The sequence below is a fragment of the Notechis scutatus genome, chromosome 1 (assembly GCF_049901735.1).
Source record: "Notechis scutatus isolate UNSWTSFEM ecotype Mainland chromosome 1, rNotScu1.2, whole genome shotgun sequence".
Lineage (NCBI taxonomy): Eukaryota > Metazoa > Chordata > Lepidosauria > Squamata > Elapidae > Notechis > Notechis scutatus.
In genome coordinates this window covers 43,055,267-43,073,756 of record NC_142009.1, presented here as the reverse complement: position 1 = coordinate 43,073,756, position 18,490 = coordinate 43,055,267, and the positions used below count along the sequence as shown (strand labels likewise).

At 36.3% G+C, this 18,490-nt stretch overlaps 1 protein-coding gene across 4 annotated transcripts in view; it reads right to left on the bottom strand.

The window, feature by feature from the left end:
* LOC113420273 (phosphofurin acidic cluster sorting protein 2-like) overlaps positions 1–16,300 on the bottom strand; it is a 158,458-nt gene extending 142,158 nt beyond the window's left edge. For 2 of the 4 annotated variants that reach the window (XM_087962437.1, XM_087962446.1), the window contains exon 1: positions 15,994–16,293. In XM_087962437.1, coding sequence (XP_087818563.1) covers positions 15,994–16,199 — 206 coding nt within the window. In that variant the 5' untranslated portion in view covers positions 16,200–16,293. Of the gene's footprint in view, positions 1–15,993 lie in introns of all 4 variants that reach the window. The other 2 variants (XM_087962455.1, XM_087962459.1) reach the window with 2 other exon arrangements.
* Positions 16,301–18,490: the final 2,190 nt, after the last annotated feature.

The window sequence follows — 18,490 nt, the reverse complement described above, 5'->3', positions numbered from 1 at the left end:
AGAATAAAACAAAGAAAAAAATTGAAGCTTGGAACTGACAGAAACATGCAGTCAGGGAAAAATTAATTACTTTGAACAAGTTTCAATCTCCAGGGCCACATGTGCTGTCCCAGCCAGTCTATGGGAATTGGATAGTTACTTAGGAATTATGAGCGGTCCCCTTAAGGGAATGCATCATGGTAAATGTAGTTAAAGGTATTCTGGGAAATGTAGTTCATGTCAAGTGGCCTCATCTGTTATCCCGATTGATCACTAATTTAACCCTCCATGGGTTGGGGGGAGTTTTCCTCACTTTTGCCTGAACTTTCTAACTCATGGCAGCTGCTTTCTATCGCTATGAGATGGGTTAGGAGATAACCATCTTTTACTACAAGGCATGCATCTGCACAGCTTAAAAATCCACTACTGTGCAGAATATAGAAAACCACATAAACTGCATCCTACTATCTTGAAGACACTATCTAATGGTCTGAGTAAACGATCATCTCTTAGAAATCTTGGAGAACAGATTAAATGCCAGATGACTAGAGGAAGACAAACCATATCTTTCATCTTCTAAAAGACGAAAGAAAGAAGTCTTTCAACATTACAGAATACTCAATCTGAAGTTAATATTTAGAAACACTCTGCAGCAGATTATACAGTAATCAGACAGTGAAAAAAATGCCAAGATTTCCAGAAAATAGCATGTGTTTGTCAAGAACAAATCTTGCCAGACTAACCTGATCTTGGACAACATTTAATAGATTGTAGAAATGATATGTATATAATATATCTTGATTTCTATAACTCGTGGACAAAATTATTTGTGACATTGCATTTGTTAAGTTGATGTGGGCTGGAGAACATGACAATTAAGTAGCATATCACATACAGATATAGGGGATGGCCAGGCGGAGCCCAAGAGGGCAGGTCACATGCAACATCAGTCTGGAGTCCCCACGCGCCCCCCAAAAGTCTGTTGACTTTTATCTAGCACCAATTTGGCCTGACTGTTAGTCGATCAGATTCTTATATATATATTGCATGGAATTAACTTGCAGTGGTTTTGAACTCTACCCTGGTTCCTGGTTTCTTATGCCTGGCAGCAGGCTCAAAAATTACACTTATCAATAGAGTGCTTGTTGTAGATCTTCATCAAACTGAAGGGAGGTATCCAATGAGGTGTAACAAACCTTAGACCTGGCCAGTACTCTTCAACACTTCAATGTACAATGAAGGAAAGGTAAAATATATCTAATTTATACATGACATAAAACAGTGATTTTGACAGATTAGATTATAGGTTGAAGGTAACAAAATGAAATGTAAGTGTCCAATACATAATTCAATGCTCCCCTTCTCTGGATGTATGCAACTGAAAGGGAGACAATGGCTTGGCAGGCATCTTTTAATTTTCAGATAAATAACAAAAATGCATACAAAATAAAAAATAACAAGTTCTTAAAAATAAGCAAAAAATGCACAGAAAAAAACAAAATATAAATTATATGTCATTACAGTAAATTCTATATTTCTAATGCAAACATTTTGCAAGTATGTATAGATATCTGTATATGTGTGTGTATTCATTTCTAGTACAATTATATATTATCATATATGTATTTTTGTATTCTGCAACTTTTGGTTTTTTTTTCTTTTACTTATTATTTAAAAAAGCAGTTAAAGATGTATGCTTTAATTTTCACTCCTAAAGCAGACAGTTGGGCTCAAGGGTGAAGAACTGAAATTTCTATGATTCTAAAGCCAAGAACTCTATCTCAAATTTTTAGAAAGGCCAAACTATTTTTCAGGGGCCTGTTTCAGAACTGTGAACAATGTATTTCCATCTCAGCTAGTTATAATAATCTTAAAATTAAATATGTGTCTTCAAGTTTCCTTTTTCTCTTTCTTTTTCCTCTTGTATTGAGTATTGGAAGTCTTGTGTCCAGTGGTTCATGCTTATTAATCTACAAAGCTGCTTCGAAGAGCTTTTCAAGTTGAATAGCAGAATAAATACAAATGCCTGTTAAATTACACTTTTTGTCTTTCAGAATAAACATCAGCTCTCCTATGGGATCAAGCCAAATGCTCACTTGGATCAGAATTCTTTACCACACATAGTATATGAGAAGCTCATAAAGAGGAACAAGAGGACAATAGATCTCCTCAGCAGCTGGTATTTAAAATATGCTGCCTGTGGTTCAGGAAGTAATTTAGCTGGTGGAGGTAAAGAGCAACTGGGGCTAGAATCACGTCCTTCTAGAGTTCCACTGGCCTGAAGTGGGGAGAGAAATATTATCATTCGTGCTGGATGTTTGAACTGACAATTCACACACACTACACTGAACATGACAAGATCTTTATGTGGTCCAAGATTACGTAACTTGTCCATTTCTGCTTTAAAATAAAATTAAATAAACTAAGCTTTCCATTAAAAAGACAAAAGAATTGCAGCATGGGAGAATCAGCCTGAGAGAAAAAGGGCTGGACATCTTCTCCAGGCTGAGTCAGTCCACTAAAGTTGGAGAAAAGTCCTTACAGATGTTCACCCCATTCATTTGTGTGAGAGCAAGGACCCTTGCAAACTACAGGCAGTGTAACAATTCGACAAAAAGCTCTTTTTGATTAGTTGCATTTGCAAGTGAAGGCTTACATTTAACGACTGAGATGCAATGATTAGTTCACAAATACACACCCTGTGCAGTCCTGGAATGGATGAGATAACTGACCTTTTCCAAGAGGGCAACTCCCAGTTCTTCAGGGCCTCTAGGGGTGAACTGCACTGTCTTTTAAAGCGCCATGCACAAAAACTGAAATCTGACATAAAAAGTGCAAAATCTGGCATTTGGATAGCATAAAAGTGAAGACAAATGCATTTTTCTCCTTCAGAACAAAAGTTGAGAATGACGGTAGCTGCACCTTTGGGGAAAACTAAACGGTGACTTTGAAGGAGAAATTGGCTGTCAAAAGACATAAATTGGCTGTTCTCCCTTAAGTTATTAAAAAGGTTCTTCCTCCCACATAATTAGAATAGATCTTTAAAAAATAGGTATTACCAAAACTAATTAATAAGATGATGAATTATTAAAAATATGCATGTGTTATTTTGCAAAGAAAAAAGCTGAATTAAATATGAGCGAAGTGATAAAACCATTAATAAAACCAGATTCCATATTCAAGTATATATAACTGTCGATCGCATTGCAATGCAAGCAAACAGTTGAGTTCACAAGGACTCGGAGAAACCAATTAAGATTTCGGTATTTATAATGGATCACCCTTGCATTTGCTAAATTTGTAATGTTGAATTATTGGCAAATTTTACACTACAAAAGCAATTGTCTTTGTAAAGAATGTTTTCTAATGTGTTAATACCTTCATGCTGTGAAAATGTACTTGAATAAAATACTACAAAGAGAAAATTCAAATTGGGCTGCCAAGGAGACATTTGAAAGTATTCATAGCTATAGTACACAATCCAAGATTCATTAGCTAAGAGCACACGTTACATTAAGCCATATTGTAATTTTTATTTAGAATAATTTCATTTAGTTAGAAATGTTGTATGAACTTGCTATTGTGGTATGTGTGAACTTGCTATTGTGGGATGTAAATCATGATTTATGACTTAACATTATATATGAATTTGGCCAGGGTCCTATTCACCAAAAAAACAGTATAAAGGAAAATATCAACCTAGTAATTCAGTAATATGCATAAGAAGGTAGTTTCCTCCTCTCTTCACCCGAATGACCCTGACAGAATTACAAGATTGCTAAAAACATCTTAATCCCCCCATGAAAACAATTCTATACTAAGGCAATTCTTGAGAATGGATTTAAAAGCAGCATCAAATCAAGAACCACATTGGTAGTTTTATCATCTTGGCAATCTTGGTTAGCTTCACAGTTCCCTTCTGAACTAATTTCTACACTATATTGTATGGTAGCTGCCATGCAAGGATTGCAGTAATGCAATTGAGAGCTTGCCAAAGCATGTACAACAGGCTATATCAGTCTAGTTATCCCTACTCTGAAATATACTGATATTCTGTTGCTGCTAGTATATCAAGTTGATAAAAATACAGTCTTAGTCACCAAGGCTTCATGTCTCCTATGTCAGTGATGGATACAGAAGTACTTCTAAACAAGATTCCAGGTCTTTCAAGATAAGTGTAGTTTTTCAACTATACTACTTATCTGGACCATTTCATATTTTTCTTCATTTTTTTTTTGGCTGTTTGCAATCCTAATGCCTTGGATATCCATTGCTTCATTTAATGAAAAGGACAGATAAATTTCATCCTCCTATTGATGACTACTCAGCACAATCCCACTAGTTTCATGCAGATATTAAATAGCATGGAAAATAATAAATTTTGAGGCATTCTATGACACAACTACCATGATGCAAAGTTATCATCTTCTACCACCCTCCTAAGGAAGCAGTAAATTAAATAAAGCTGTGCTCTTCACTACCCATTCCAACAACTGACAGAGGGTACTAAAGCTACTGACAAATCCAAGAGAATCAACAAACTTGTACTTCTCATGAAATACATCTCCCAGAGAGGCCAGGACTTTTGTTTCAAATACCAAAGCTTGAGTAAAATAACCCTAAATATACATTTTACTTACTTTTAAAATCCCACTATACAAATAAAAGTACAAAATCAATAGGAGTAAAATCCTTATTCTTTTGAATATTCTCCGATTGTAAAGATCAAGAGCCAGTTTGGTCTAGTGGCTAAGGCACCAGGCTAGAAGCCAGGAGACTATAAGCTCTAGTCCAGCCTTAGCTGAGTGACTTGGGCCAATCACTTTCTCTCAATCCATGATGTCAGGCTCCGGTGACAAGCTGGACAGTCAATTTTGTTGCAACCAATAGATCAACACTTAGTTGATCTGAAAAAAAGAGGACTCTGCATTTGGGGGGCGGGGGGAGAGAAGCATAAGAATTTCAGATCTTTAGGTGCTATATGATTCAATAGAGAGAAAAATGTTTCAAATATATATCTCTTCCAATAATAAATCCTCTAATGCCATACATTCTTTAGACTGAAGATAACATTTTATATTTATTTTTCTCCAAAGCCTTTTTTGTACCATCATTCTTTGTTTAAAATGTAACATTGCTTTGTAAATAATTCCACATACCACCAAGCTTGCATAGTTGTCAGCTTCTTTTTGCTTCTTTTGATTAGCTTAGTAAAAAAAGGTTGGTATGCTTCTTTTTCATACTGGCCATGAAGAAAAAAGAGGAGTTTTGCTGAAGATAATATTAAAATACTAGATGCTAGCTGTGTAAGAAAGTTTAAAAAGGGATGGGAGAGATACCAAGGGAGTGTTCCGAAAAGTGGAAGTTGTAGAGGAAAATATAACTAACACAAGTGTGTTTTGTACTCCAGAGTGTAGACAAAAGAAAAAAGAAAAACAACCAACCTGCTTATATAAGCAAGAAGAAATGTTGGTTCAAAGGCATTTTTTTCTGTTTTGGATCTGACTCTAGTTCTGCTTTTTGTTCAGGGTTTTTGTTCTGAGTAATTAATTATACTGTATGCTTTCTACTATTACCAGCTTGTTTTTCTATGAAATGAGTGTTAGGTATTTTGCAACCGGCTGCAGGTACCACAACAGCTATTTTGTAAAGCAGCATTATCCCATGGCATCACTTTGTGATGGCTCTCAATTGTTTCTCAAAACTCCAAAGTTGTTGATTGGGCCCAAAAGATTGGAGTCTTGTGGATTAGCCTGGAGACTGTTGGATGGGCACTTCTTAGAAAGAACAAATAACGAAGACAGAAAGAAGAGTTTGTTCTCAACTTACAACAGTTCACTTAGTGACCGTTCAAAGTTATGATGACACTGAAAAAGGAACTTATGACCATTTTTTCACACTTATGACTGTTGCAGCATCCTCATGGTTATGTGATTTACATTCAGATGCTTGACAACTGACTCACATTTATGACAGTTGCAGTGTCCCAGAGCCATGTCATCCCCTTTTGCGACCTTCTGACAAGCAAAGTCAACGGGGAAACCAGATTCACTTAATAATTGTGTTACAAATTTAACAACTGTAGTGATTCACTTAACCAGCATGGCAAGAAACTCTGTAAAATGGAGCAAAACTCACTTAACAAACGTTACTTAGCAACATAAATTGTGGGCTCCATTGTGGTTATAAGTTGACGTGTATAAGGTTAGATGGGATTTTAGTCCATTTTTTAAAATCCCAAGAGATTCTAAAGAAGGGGTTGATTCATATGATCAAAAAAAAAAACCAAAAAACCACACAGATTCATAGTTTCCTGGCATTCCCCCCTCTCACTTCTTCCTTTGTGCCCATTTCTGAATACACAGTTTTTAATGCCTTTAACAAGAATAGAGCTCAATGAAACAATGAAGTCATGTTAATGTAATCCCCCTCATCTTTTAAATGAGATAGCTTGATCCTCAACATTCCCTCCCACCCAATAGCACTGTTAAAAGGAACCAAGGACAATTTCTGCTTTTCAACTTCACAGTCAGCGGGATTTTCTGTTTATAATCATAGTACATCCTTACAGCTTTCTGTTCTTTACTTCCTAATTTCTGAAATATTTATTTTTGCCACATAACTTTCTGTACTAAAATACCGTATCTCACAGTTTTTTAAGATTGTTGAGTTTTGTTTCTAGTCAGAGTTGTGTTCGTCACTACAAATGTCTCAACCTAATCTACTTACACCTACCATGCATACTACTTTGAATGAGAGCTGGCAGGCGGAGAAGAGAAAAGAATGGAGGAATACAAGCATGTTTGAGAAAGATGGCATTTCTCCAACTGCCTTTCCCAGCAATATTTTCTTTTAACACGCTCGGATCCAGTGGATTTTAAATATTTTAAAAATAACTTCTAAAAACCTCAGGATGAAATCCCCTTTTCACTTTAGTCATAAATATGAACCACTTGCCAAGCATCTGAATTTTGATGACATGATCATGGGGATATTGCAAACATCGTAACTGTGAAAAATGGTCATAAGTCACTATTTTCAGTGCTGTTGTAACTTTGAACAGTCACTAAATGAACTGTTGTAAATTGAGGACTACCTGTATAGTGTATGCCAGCTCATGGAGTGTGATAGTGTGTGATAGCTAACTAAAATACAATAGGTTTTTAATAGTCCTCTGCCTCTGAATATTATTTATACTTCATCCTGGTGGTGCAGTGGTTAGAGTGCTGTATTGCAGGCCACTTCTCTGACGACCGGCTGCCTGCAATTTGGCAGTTCAAATCCAACCAGGCTCAAGGTTGACTCAGCCTTCCATCCTTCCGAGGTGAGTAAAATGAGGACCCAGATTGTTGGGGGCAATATCCTGACTCTGTAAAACCGCTTAGAGAGGGCTGTAAAGCACTATAAAGCGGTATATACGTCTAAGTGCTATTGCTATCCATCCATCAATCACTGAATCACACCTGATGTGTTAATGTGTGGTCACAGGTAAAACCATTGGCTTTATCAAGATTTAAAATTGAAGTAAGTTTCTCTGTCATGAGATAATTACTTTAATATTCACTCCTTACATTCTGGACAAGATGTGAAGAAAATGAAGAACTAGAAACAATAAATACGAGAAGTACCAGGCACTGAAAAAAAGGGGGAGGGACAGACAGAAAGCTACATTGCAATTTAGTGGATCTAAAACAGCAGCCAATAATAGTATTTAATTGAAGTATCACTTTTATCCAGAAAGTAAGGAACCTAGAATTTAGGAAATCTCCCCTAATAAAGAAGAGTAAAAGGGGGAAAAATATAAGGAGACAAGAATCCTGCACAATGCCCTCCAGCTTTCTTAATTTTGGGTTGTCAATGACAGAGGAAAATAGTGCTGGAGAATTCCTCCTCCCTCAAGGAATGTATATGTATACCTGTACTGTAAGGGCCAGGTGCGTGACTTTTTTTTCTGCTAGAAGCCTTAAGCAAAAAAAAAAAAAAAAAAACAGCAGAAACCAATACATGCATTTAACTCCCTCTTTCCAGCAGAAAAAGCAAGGAAGAATAATAAAAGGAAGCAAATGCTACAGTAGGAAGAGAAGCTCTGCTTAAACATTACAAAAAGAGTTAGATTCACCAGGTAAACAGTCTTTTCCAAGCAGCAGTAAATAATCCTCTTTATCTTCAAAGGCATTCAAGCTTTGCAGTAAGATGTCACCATTTATTTGCAATTCACAAGTTGCTTCACTTTCAATGGGTTTTTTATTTGGTATGTTCTTAGCAAATGTAAGTGGCTTAGCTGACCCTTCCCCTCACAGAAAATTATTTGGAGAAAAATCTGGATGCATTTAATCAAAGGCATATGAACGATCTTGAAAGACAAATGCCAAGGTTTTGCAACAACATAGATGAATTAAAGTCAGCTGACAGTTGATTTCTTGCAGAGCAACACATTAAGCATGGCTTGTTTGATCGCAATATGTCAAACAAATTAGAAACCCACATAAGTAAGTTTTGTAGGCAAGCAAAGTATTCAAAGATTACTTGCTGATTTCTAGTTTGTTTCCCTTCTTTTGTTTAGGTGCTCTTAACCTGAAATTCTGGAATTCCTCAGGATTTTTGGCAGAATATTAAAAAACAAAACAGAATAAGCCAGAAAATTGCAGAGGAATTAGATTCTGTGCACATAATACCAAGTCAACAATTTAATCAAAGTATGATTACTTCCCTAAAAAGGTAATAGTGTATTCACTGTCCAATTGTATAAAAATGAGATTGCTACACTGCAATTTAGTACAAACATGAACCCAGTCAAGAAAATACAGCAAATTGAAATATATCAAATATCATCATCTGAATATTCTCTCCATTAATTGTCAACAGTGATATAAGTAGTCAGATAAGGACCAAATAGTATTTGGCAATGTTGGATCTTGGAATTATAGTTCTATAAACAGTGCTAAATTCTGGTCAAACGCCTTCCTTCTTTCTACACTTAAGACATTGAGGTAAGCTTAATATTTATGCTCCGCAAGATTCATTAACAGGCAGAGCTTTGAATGAGATATATTTTTAAAAATATAGTAAAAGACAAACAAAGGAACCAACAATATCTAAACTTAAATCTAGGTCAAAAATGTTCTAGCAGCAAAAAACAAGAAGTCATCAGACTCAAAGAGAAATGAACAAACCAATTATAAACATCTGGCCATCCATTGCCCATATTTAAGCAAAATAACTGATTTATTTTTAAAAAAATCTTCCTCAGGAGTGCTTACTATTCAAAGAAACGGAGATATACCTCTTACCTGTTGCCACCAGAAAATTATTCAATACTGAAAATCAAGAGAAGATTCTATCAAAACTGCTGAGGACTATAATCTGAAATATGAAAGACACACTTACATATGTATCATTCTATTCCTTTTTGGGATAAGCAATATGCATAGCACAGAAAAGGAATAATAAATAAACTTGTATGTCACTTGTATGTTAACTATCAATGACTCTGGGCTAAATACTAAATCTAAGAAATCAAAGGCACAATATTTTTTTTAAATAGTTAAAAATAGTTTAGTACACTTTTCATTGTACCTCAACATTTCTGTATTCGCAAAGTACTTCTTTCTTTCACAATGTTCACACACTGCTTCATTTATGGCTCCCTGTCCTTTCTGAGGATTTCATCCTGTTCATCCAGCATAATGCTCTAAACTCCCATTCTGTTTGCATTTATTTAGCATCCATTCATTCTGAAACATAAATCATGTTTTACCACAGACACATAAGTATCTCATCCCTATGGCATTTAGCTTTAATATTTCTCTGGACATATCCAACTCATGTATTACATGTCTCGATATGAGGAAGAGCAGAAATAAACTAGGGTGTTTTCTCCAATTTTGCCCATTTCTTGTACTCTTTCCACAAGAAGCCTGACAAACACCTTCTCAGGCATATTTAAGAAACTAACCCCACTGTAATTATTGCATTCATTCTTGCTGCCTTTCAATTTGTACAGGGAACAATAATGGCATTCTTCAACAGATTCAATGTTCTCACACATTGAACAAATTTCATGGCTACCCTACAGGAAAACTACATCCTACTTTTAGTATTTCTTCAGTTAAACCACCTGCACCTGTAGCCTTACCATTTTCATAGCATTTATGACTGCTGTTAATAATATCTTCAGGGCATTTGTTTCAATTCTTTTAAAAATATCACTAACATTCCAAAATAGATCTCTACAACACTCCTCCCAACATTCCTTCACTTCAATTTCATCCAAAATTCTATATTCATCTTTATTCGTGTTTCCACTCATTTTACAAGAGTCCCTGCTTATCCAGTCCATTTTTTGTTTCCATCAAAATAAGTATTTCCAATCAAAATCAACATTTTTCCATCAAACAATTTTGTTTCTATCAAAATCTGAGTGTAATCTTAACTATTCCTTGCTTTGACTATATTCTTTGAAGCTATGTTTCATCTCTATATTAACCAACTTATTTTATTCACCTTTTCTACAGCAATAATTATTTGGCTTTTTTATCACTCCGTGAAGTATCCTTTTATATATTTCCAATTAAATAATTCAACACAATCTGTGACACTATTACATAATTCTTTTCACCTTTTCCAGGCATTTTCCACATTCCCTTTTTTATTCATTCTGAGATTAATCTAGTTTCTTAAAATTTTGCCAGATTACCTTCTCTTTCTGTAGTCTTCTATTTTCACATTTTTTCCATGTCCATTTTCCCAACATCCACTTTTGACGCTACTAAGAAATAATATGCCTCATATTCAGAAAAACTCATGCTTTTATATTGTATAGCTTGCTCACTAATTCTCTAATTTTTCATGATTAAACTATCAAATCAATCGTTCATTTGGATTTATATTCATTCCTTTGTCATGTGCACATATTAATAGACCTGTGTTTAAGCCATATATTTGAAAGAGATAATCCTTTTTCTAAGCAGATATTTATCAATGTTCATTCTCATTAATTTTTAGTCTTCATAAAGTTCAATCACGTTCCCTTACTATTCTCACCTTATTGTCAACCATCTATTCATCTCCCCTAGCATTTGCTCAAAATATTGGTTGTTTTTCCCAAAAAATCTTCTCTATTTTTTCTATTACACTATTCACCTGAGCATAACAAACATATGAAAAGTTAACCTAGGTTATCTATCAATACTTACTTTCTGGCATATATTTTAGTTTTTTCATTTATAATTAAATGTACATCTTGACTTTTCATAAATTCATCAACTCCACTCAAAAGCAGATCATCTTAATTAATAATCCTTTTCTTACTTTCATAGACTCACAACACACCTTTTTTCTTTCATTTCATTCATTAAGTTATGCTTTTCAAATATTACCTTAGCTTTGAAGTGGTCACAAAAGTATAGTTTTTACACATTTATCATAATATATAGTATAGCCCTATGCATTTTTCTAATATCTGTTAATAGTTGTATTTTTGCTTTTGTAAATGTGTGGTACTTTTACCATAAGAATTTGGTGTACTTTTGATTCTGGAAAAGTGTACCATGAAATGCAGAAATATGCTAAAATGTGAACAATAATTGTGCTATAACTTACACGCTGGTTAGAGATATACAAATTGGATAACTTTATGTTAAAATGAAAATTGAACAAACTTATCCTCATTCCTACAAACAATATATACTGCTTTCTATACTAAGCTAAAAAAATAGGTTGTTTTGGTCTTAGTCTCAGAAGAGAGTGTGAGTAAGTCTCTGTTTCCTTCTGTTGGAAACTATTGCCATTCCTCCATTTTTCCTAATTGACTGCTATTACTGGATTTGATGTAAGTCTGATACTGAACTGTTTTTTTTGACACTGGACTTTGTTATTGAATTATCCCTGGATTGAAAAAAACTGACTGATCTACCTGTGAATTATTTTGGATTGCTTATCTTGAACTTTGCTTAAACTGTCTGGAAGTAAAAACCTACATTTACTGTACAGTGTATCTGTGTACTGTGTGTGTGTTATTCAAACACTACTCTCTATACGTCTCCCTGTATGCGCTCATTCTCCTAACTGGGAATTACCTCAACAACTTGCTCATGTATCTTTTTATAAAAGAACTTTAGAGTAATATTTTGGAACCTTCACTAGTAATAATCATTAAATATTATTCTATATCCAATGATCTTTTTGAGTAGATATGTATCATATGAGCCACAGACAAAAAATTGAATTTAATTAGGTCCTCATTTTGAAAGGATACTAACATAACCTATACATTCCTAATGGTGCATAGTAGAACACAATTATCCTAACAATTCAAGATTTCTCCAACTGATGTGTTGCAGTTTTCAGCTTTATACACTAATATCCGAATTGTCAAGAGATTTTTTTTAAAAATAAAAAACACAGATTAATAGAGGAATAGGGCTAATGAAAGAAGACACAGAAAACTCACATAGATCACAAAGGACCAGCTCCATCCATCCATTATTCTGCATCATTCCATAATAATAAGAAAATGCCCATGTTAAACAAAAGACTCAGGAAAGTCTCCAAATTACCCAGATGAAGGATTGGATAGCAAGATTCTGGGAAATTACAGCACTATATAATGCCAGACTGGATTAATAGTGTCACATACTTTGTGGACAACCTCAAAACAATTGACCCTTCCCCACAAGTTCCTTTCATTCATGTTCCTAAATTTTTATTAGTCTACATACTTATGTATTCCACAATATAAAAAGTATTTCTGACTACATCTCTGTCCTCTCCAGTTTCATTCTCAATATAACTCCTTCCTCTTCTGAATTCCTCTGCAAAAGTTTAAGCAATGATTCCAATCCTGAGCTTTTAGAGAGGAGGAAATGGGGAAGCTAAAGAAGAAGTGGAAGGATATGCTTTCACGTTATGCAAGGATGGATGAAGATGTTTTCCTCCAATGGTGTGTGGATCATCTCAACAGGCTACTTAATATTGGCTTTGTCTTGGACTGCAGGAAAGATTGTCTTCCCTGAAAAAAATATGACACTCCCTACTCTTTCTTGGTCTTCTTTTTCTCCTGTTTCTAAGGAACCTGAAGTGCTCCAATATATCAGTACTTCAAACATCACAGTTTGTGTTAATTCAAGCACTGGAATAGCACCTGATAAAACAAAACAAACAAATATACTTTGATCACAAAAGATTGGACAGAAAGGCCCAAAAAAGCAAGAAAAGACTCATTTACCCACCACAATAAAAAGGAATCTGTTCTCACATACAATTCAAAGCAACCTATCATTGTATCTTTCAACAAGAAGAGGACACATTGTAAGAGGTCAGCTGCTTAGGCACCAGCTTAGTGGTAAACAACTTCTTCAATCTTCTGCAAAAGCAGACCCAGTTCTCAAGCTTGGCTTTCTTCTCTGGTAACATCTAGGTTTCCTATAATCCCAATATATTTGGAGGATAACAGTTTAGAGAAGTCTCCTATAGTTCCAAAAACAAATATTGGGACAAAACTGTAAGCAAGTAAGCATACAGATTTATGTTGTGACACGTGTTTACTTGCCAAACAGCTAACTGCTGTAGAAACGGGAATAGCTATTTCACCAAGTATAGACCACTGCAAACTGTTCACTGAAACTACAGCAATGAGGCTCAAACATGCACTTTCCAGATCCATTAATGAAAGCATAAATTATAAAGACCAAATATCATTCAAATATTTATAAAGTACATTCATGTAAATAAATTGCCTGTCCAAAACTGAGCTAAATTAATCTACATGAAGGACCTCACATCCTTCCCAGAAGCTTAAGAAGTTGAAAGAAGCTGTAGTGTGTTGAATAACAAAACTTTAGATGGATATCTTCTTCTTTTTTTTCTACTTTTCATGACTTTAATTCTCTTAACAAAGACAGTAACAAAGCACACAACACATTAATTTAAAAAAAGTATTTCCTTTGTATAAAGGGAAACTGCCAAACAGGACACACTGACTGAAAAGCAAGTCAAGAGTATAACAATTCACACTGCTATTACAAGCCGGATTCCAAGTCATGATTTCTTTTGCTTAGAGACAGTTGCCATCAGTTGCCATGGAATGACACAGAGCCCATGGATACACAAACCCTTTCAGAAGCAGCTTGCCTTAGTAGCTTACCCTCTTCTGCATTTACATGAGCACTTGTTTACCCACTTAGTCCTTTCTCACTCATTTCTGTCTCATAATAAAATTAATTGGTTATTGTTATTGTTGTTGTTGTTATTATTCACTTGTTTCCTCCAAAAATGTATCTAGTTAATAGCAAACAATATGGAAGAAGAAAAATTCTTTTTATCATTAATGATAGCAGACTTGTATATACCAATCCAAGAGAAACACAGGATTCTACTTTTCTAACAGGTTTATAAACGGCTACTTCCGATATAGTCAGATGCACCTTGTCCAGTTTGCGACTCTCTTACAACGAATATAGTACAGCTATGGACAGCTCAAACAGACTTGTAGCTATGTTAATCATCCAAATGAATCCCCAATGTGCACACAGCTGATCTTAGAACAGCCACAACAGTTGCTGTCTTTCAAGTAAATGGCCAAGCAACCTGACAAGAACTCCAAATACCCTAGTTTCCTAATGCAGACTTAGGTGTGTCTAAAGCGTTTTTATGTTTAAACACATGCTCATTCATTCTGCTGAAACATTGGAGAAAGAACTTATAGATGTCATGTTTTCTCTTTCAGACAAACTGAGCAACCAATATGTTTATGAAAATATTTTCTCTTGTAAGAAGCAATTTTATTGACATCAGGGCCTTCTTCATACCAATAAGGAAGCACAAGGAGGTGGGATATCCAATGTAAAAATAGAATATGCTGCGCAAAATTAATTATTTGAACATGTGAGTATTATGCAGTAATATCACCTCCTCCACTTCCAATCTACATAATTTACACCAATGTTTATTAGCAGCATGTGTTCCTTGGGCAAGAATGTCTAATTCTGTAGTCTCGCATAAAAGTTAGGAAAAGCCAATTTAAAGCAGATTATTAGGGAATCACAAGAGGGAAAAATGGAATGGAATTAAGGGTCAATACTGAATATAAGAGAAATTTTCAAAATGCCTCTCTATTCCAGTCAAGGTTTTGAAATATTACTTCAAAGGTTATTGTCTGCTACCAGATTTTTTGGGCAGCTGCTCTGACAAAGTGTTAAGAATTATAAGCCAAGATCCAATGGACTATCACAAAGCCTAACTGCTCATCCACACTATTATTTTGTCTTTGGAATAATTCTGGGCCATATACCACCACTCAGTCTCTTTAGAGTCAGGATTTTCTCACATTCATTGGAATCCGAGGCAGGAATCCATGAATTCTCTTCAAGACAAAACAACTGATTGAAAACACCCAAACTATTTACTTCTCACATTGAGCTCCCACATGGTGTTCTTCCCAGATATGTTCAACTATATTTGCATAGGAGGGGGAGTTTAACATGTATAAAAGACACTAAGCTTTGGAGAAGGCTGTATAACACACCAGGGTGCTGTCTTCCTCGAGAGAGACCCAACCCTACCCAAACTTCCTGAAGAACCTCAAAAGATCAGAACGAAGCTTCAGCTTTCCATTGGGCAGGTACAACGTGCACGTTCTTTTTCCAGTGATGTGTGGTGCGCGCGCGCGTGCGTGTGTGTGTGCGCGTGTGTTTAAAGGAAAAGCCCTGGAAGCGTGCCCCCCGAGTTCACATCTAAAGTCCACCCCACCCAGTCCACATCTGCTGCATCCATGCTTCCCACCTATCCCACGAAGATCCGAGATGATGCTCTCCTCATTTCCCCTCCACCCGCTTTCCAGCACCCCGTTATGTCAGCGCCGCACCGCGCCACGCCTCCATAGCATGTTCATCCCCCCGTGAAGCCCGCCACGGCCCGGCTTCTCCTCTGCATCCGTCCCCTTCCCGGACCCCGCACCGCACATCCCTTCCTTCCAGATGCGAGGACCCCCCACCCCGCGGATCCCGCTCATCTTACCTGGGCACGCAGCTGGGCGCTGAGCGATCGATTTCCCAGGTGGCGAAGAGGTTCATGGGCACCGGGACCGGCCCGAGCCCCCCAGAGACCCCCGATGCCGCCGAGCAAGTGCCCATCGGGGGGAAAGCATTACTGGCCGCCCCCCCGGGCCCTGACCCGGACCCCAGCGAGCCCGCTGTCGTCGTCGTCGCCGCCGCCGCCGCCATCGCGCCGCTACCCTGGAACCTAAACTGGGTGCGGTGGGAGGGAAGGTGGGGGGCGGCCGGGACCCTCGGCCCAGCCCCGATCCCCTCCTCACAGCACGAATGGGGCGGAGCCTCTAACGAAGCAGCCAATCGGGAACGACGGAGCCAAACCTTGCCGCGCCGGTAGGCCAATCAGCGTGGAGGGGAGAAACTGTTTCCACAGCATCAGCCAATTCCGACGCGAGGGGCAGGCTTTGAAAAGGGGAAGGCTTGACGAGGCGTGGCCTGGGGAAAGAAGAGTTTAAATAAGGGAGGGGAAACAGACTTTAAGGATTGGAAAGAACTTGAGTGACACGTACTTTACCCAATAAAGAAAGAGACTACTAATAAAAGCATTCTTCATGTTTCTGTCTCAGTTGTGACTGTGTTGTCTTTTTTTTTTTTAATTGATGTGTAATGTGGGATTTTCAGTGCAATTAAACAAACGTGTATGGAAACGGTGAAGTAATATGGTACTTATGGCCAGAACAACCCTGATCACAAATTGTACATGGGAAGGGCAATTTGAGCTGCTGCTGGACCAAAATTTGCTCATCATCTCCAAAGATGTGGAGGAAAATCATTCCCCAATGTTAGAGAAATGACTGACAATTAACATGCACCCTCACACTTATCCAAGGGAGCACATGGGCTGGTCCTGGAGATGAAATCTAGGGCTCTATAATTTAGCAGGTCTCTAAATACCCTTTCAGGGAATGGCAGAGAATGGGCAAATGAAAGCAGGCCCAGTACCAGTGAAGGCTATCCAAGTGTTGTTTCTCAACCAAGGCTGCTTTAAGATGTGCTGACTTCAACTCCCAGAATGCTGCCTGGGGCCTGCAAAAATATATCTCTTTTGCTCCCATCTTTTAGTCATCCAGATTTCTGTTGCCCAGATCTCTTAACCCTACTATCAGCATAGGGAAAAGCTGGGCCTTGACACTGCATTTTAGCATTCCTATGTATAGCAAGCTAAACCCAGGCTTATTTCCAAAGTAAGTGTAAACAACTGGTCATACAGTAACCTTTAAATGGTATTCTTGTTAATTGCCATCAAATAGTTTATTAGTGTTGATTCTTAGTGACTACACAGATTTTCTTCCACACAATCTGTTCCAACATAGTCTTTGAGATCTTCTAGTACCCCTTGCACCCATCGCCACTGCAACTGAATCCATCCAACTTTCTGCTAGGTGTCCTCTTTTTTTTTCTTATTCCTCCCATCTTTCCCAGTGTTGTTGATATTTTTGGTTATGATTTATTTATTAAACTATTTTAAAGGACCAGAATAAATAGGTATATAAAAAGGAGACATTGTGCATCAGGATAAATAAATAAATAAATAAATAGTAAATAAAAGATTTACAATTATCATAAAAAATTAAATTAATTAATTAAATGATGAACTATGTTCATTATGTTACCTGAGGAAAACTTGAAATATCTATAAAACTGTATTATATTAATTATTATGTTATATTATATTAGAGTTTAACATTGATAGTCCCACTATATGCACCCACTACATGCAGGTAATCATGCAAAAGAAAAATGGGGGTGGGGTTAAAAAAATTTAAAAAATAAAAAATAATAATCAGTAAACAATATTGCAAACTGCAATTTTAAATTTTCTCTCATTGTAATAGCTGGTGATAGTTTCAGTACTTTCATAAACACTGAAATTTTTGCTAATTGGGGTCAATTAAAAACCACACACTAATATCCTAGTTTGGATTGTTATATGACATATGATATATAAGGAAGTTATTTTTGTTTAAATTTAGTCCAGTTTATATTCTGAATGCATACTGTTAATTTTGTTGTTGCTAGATGTTCCTCAAGTGTCGTTTCCCAGTCTGATACTGTCAGATATTGATATTGCCAGCAAAATATTGGACCAAATTTTTCCTCATGAGCATAAGTATATATCTTTTTTTAAATGTTCTTATTTATTTGTTCTTCTATGAACAATTCCTAGTAGAAATCAAGGTTTTAATTCAACCTTTTTTTTTTTTTACATAATGGTATATTTCTTTTGAGGACTTCTGAGCTTTTAGATTGACCACCATGTTTGATAAAATGTTCCTTCTGTATCTCAATATTTCCAATATTTTAATGATATAAAGTATTTATTTTTATTTATATTCCATCCGTAAAACATTCTGTCTGGACTGTTGCTTCATGATTAAGTTTGTATGAGGACTGTGAGATGTTCCAGGATTCCCATCTTTCTAAGGATATCCCATAATTTCACATGGTTGACATAACTGAAA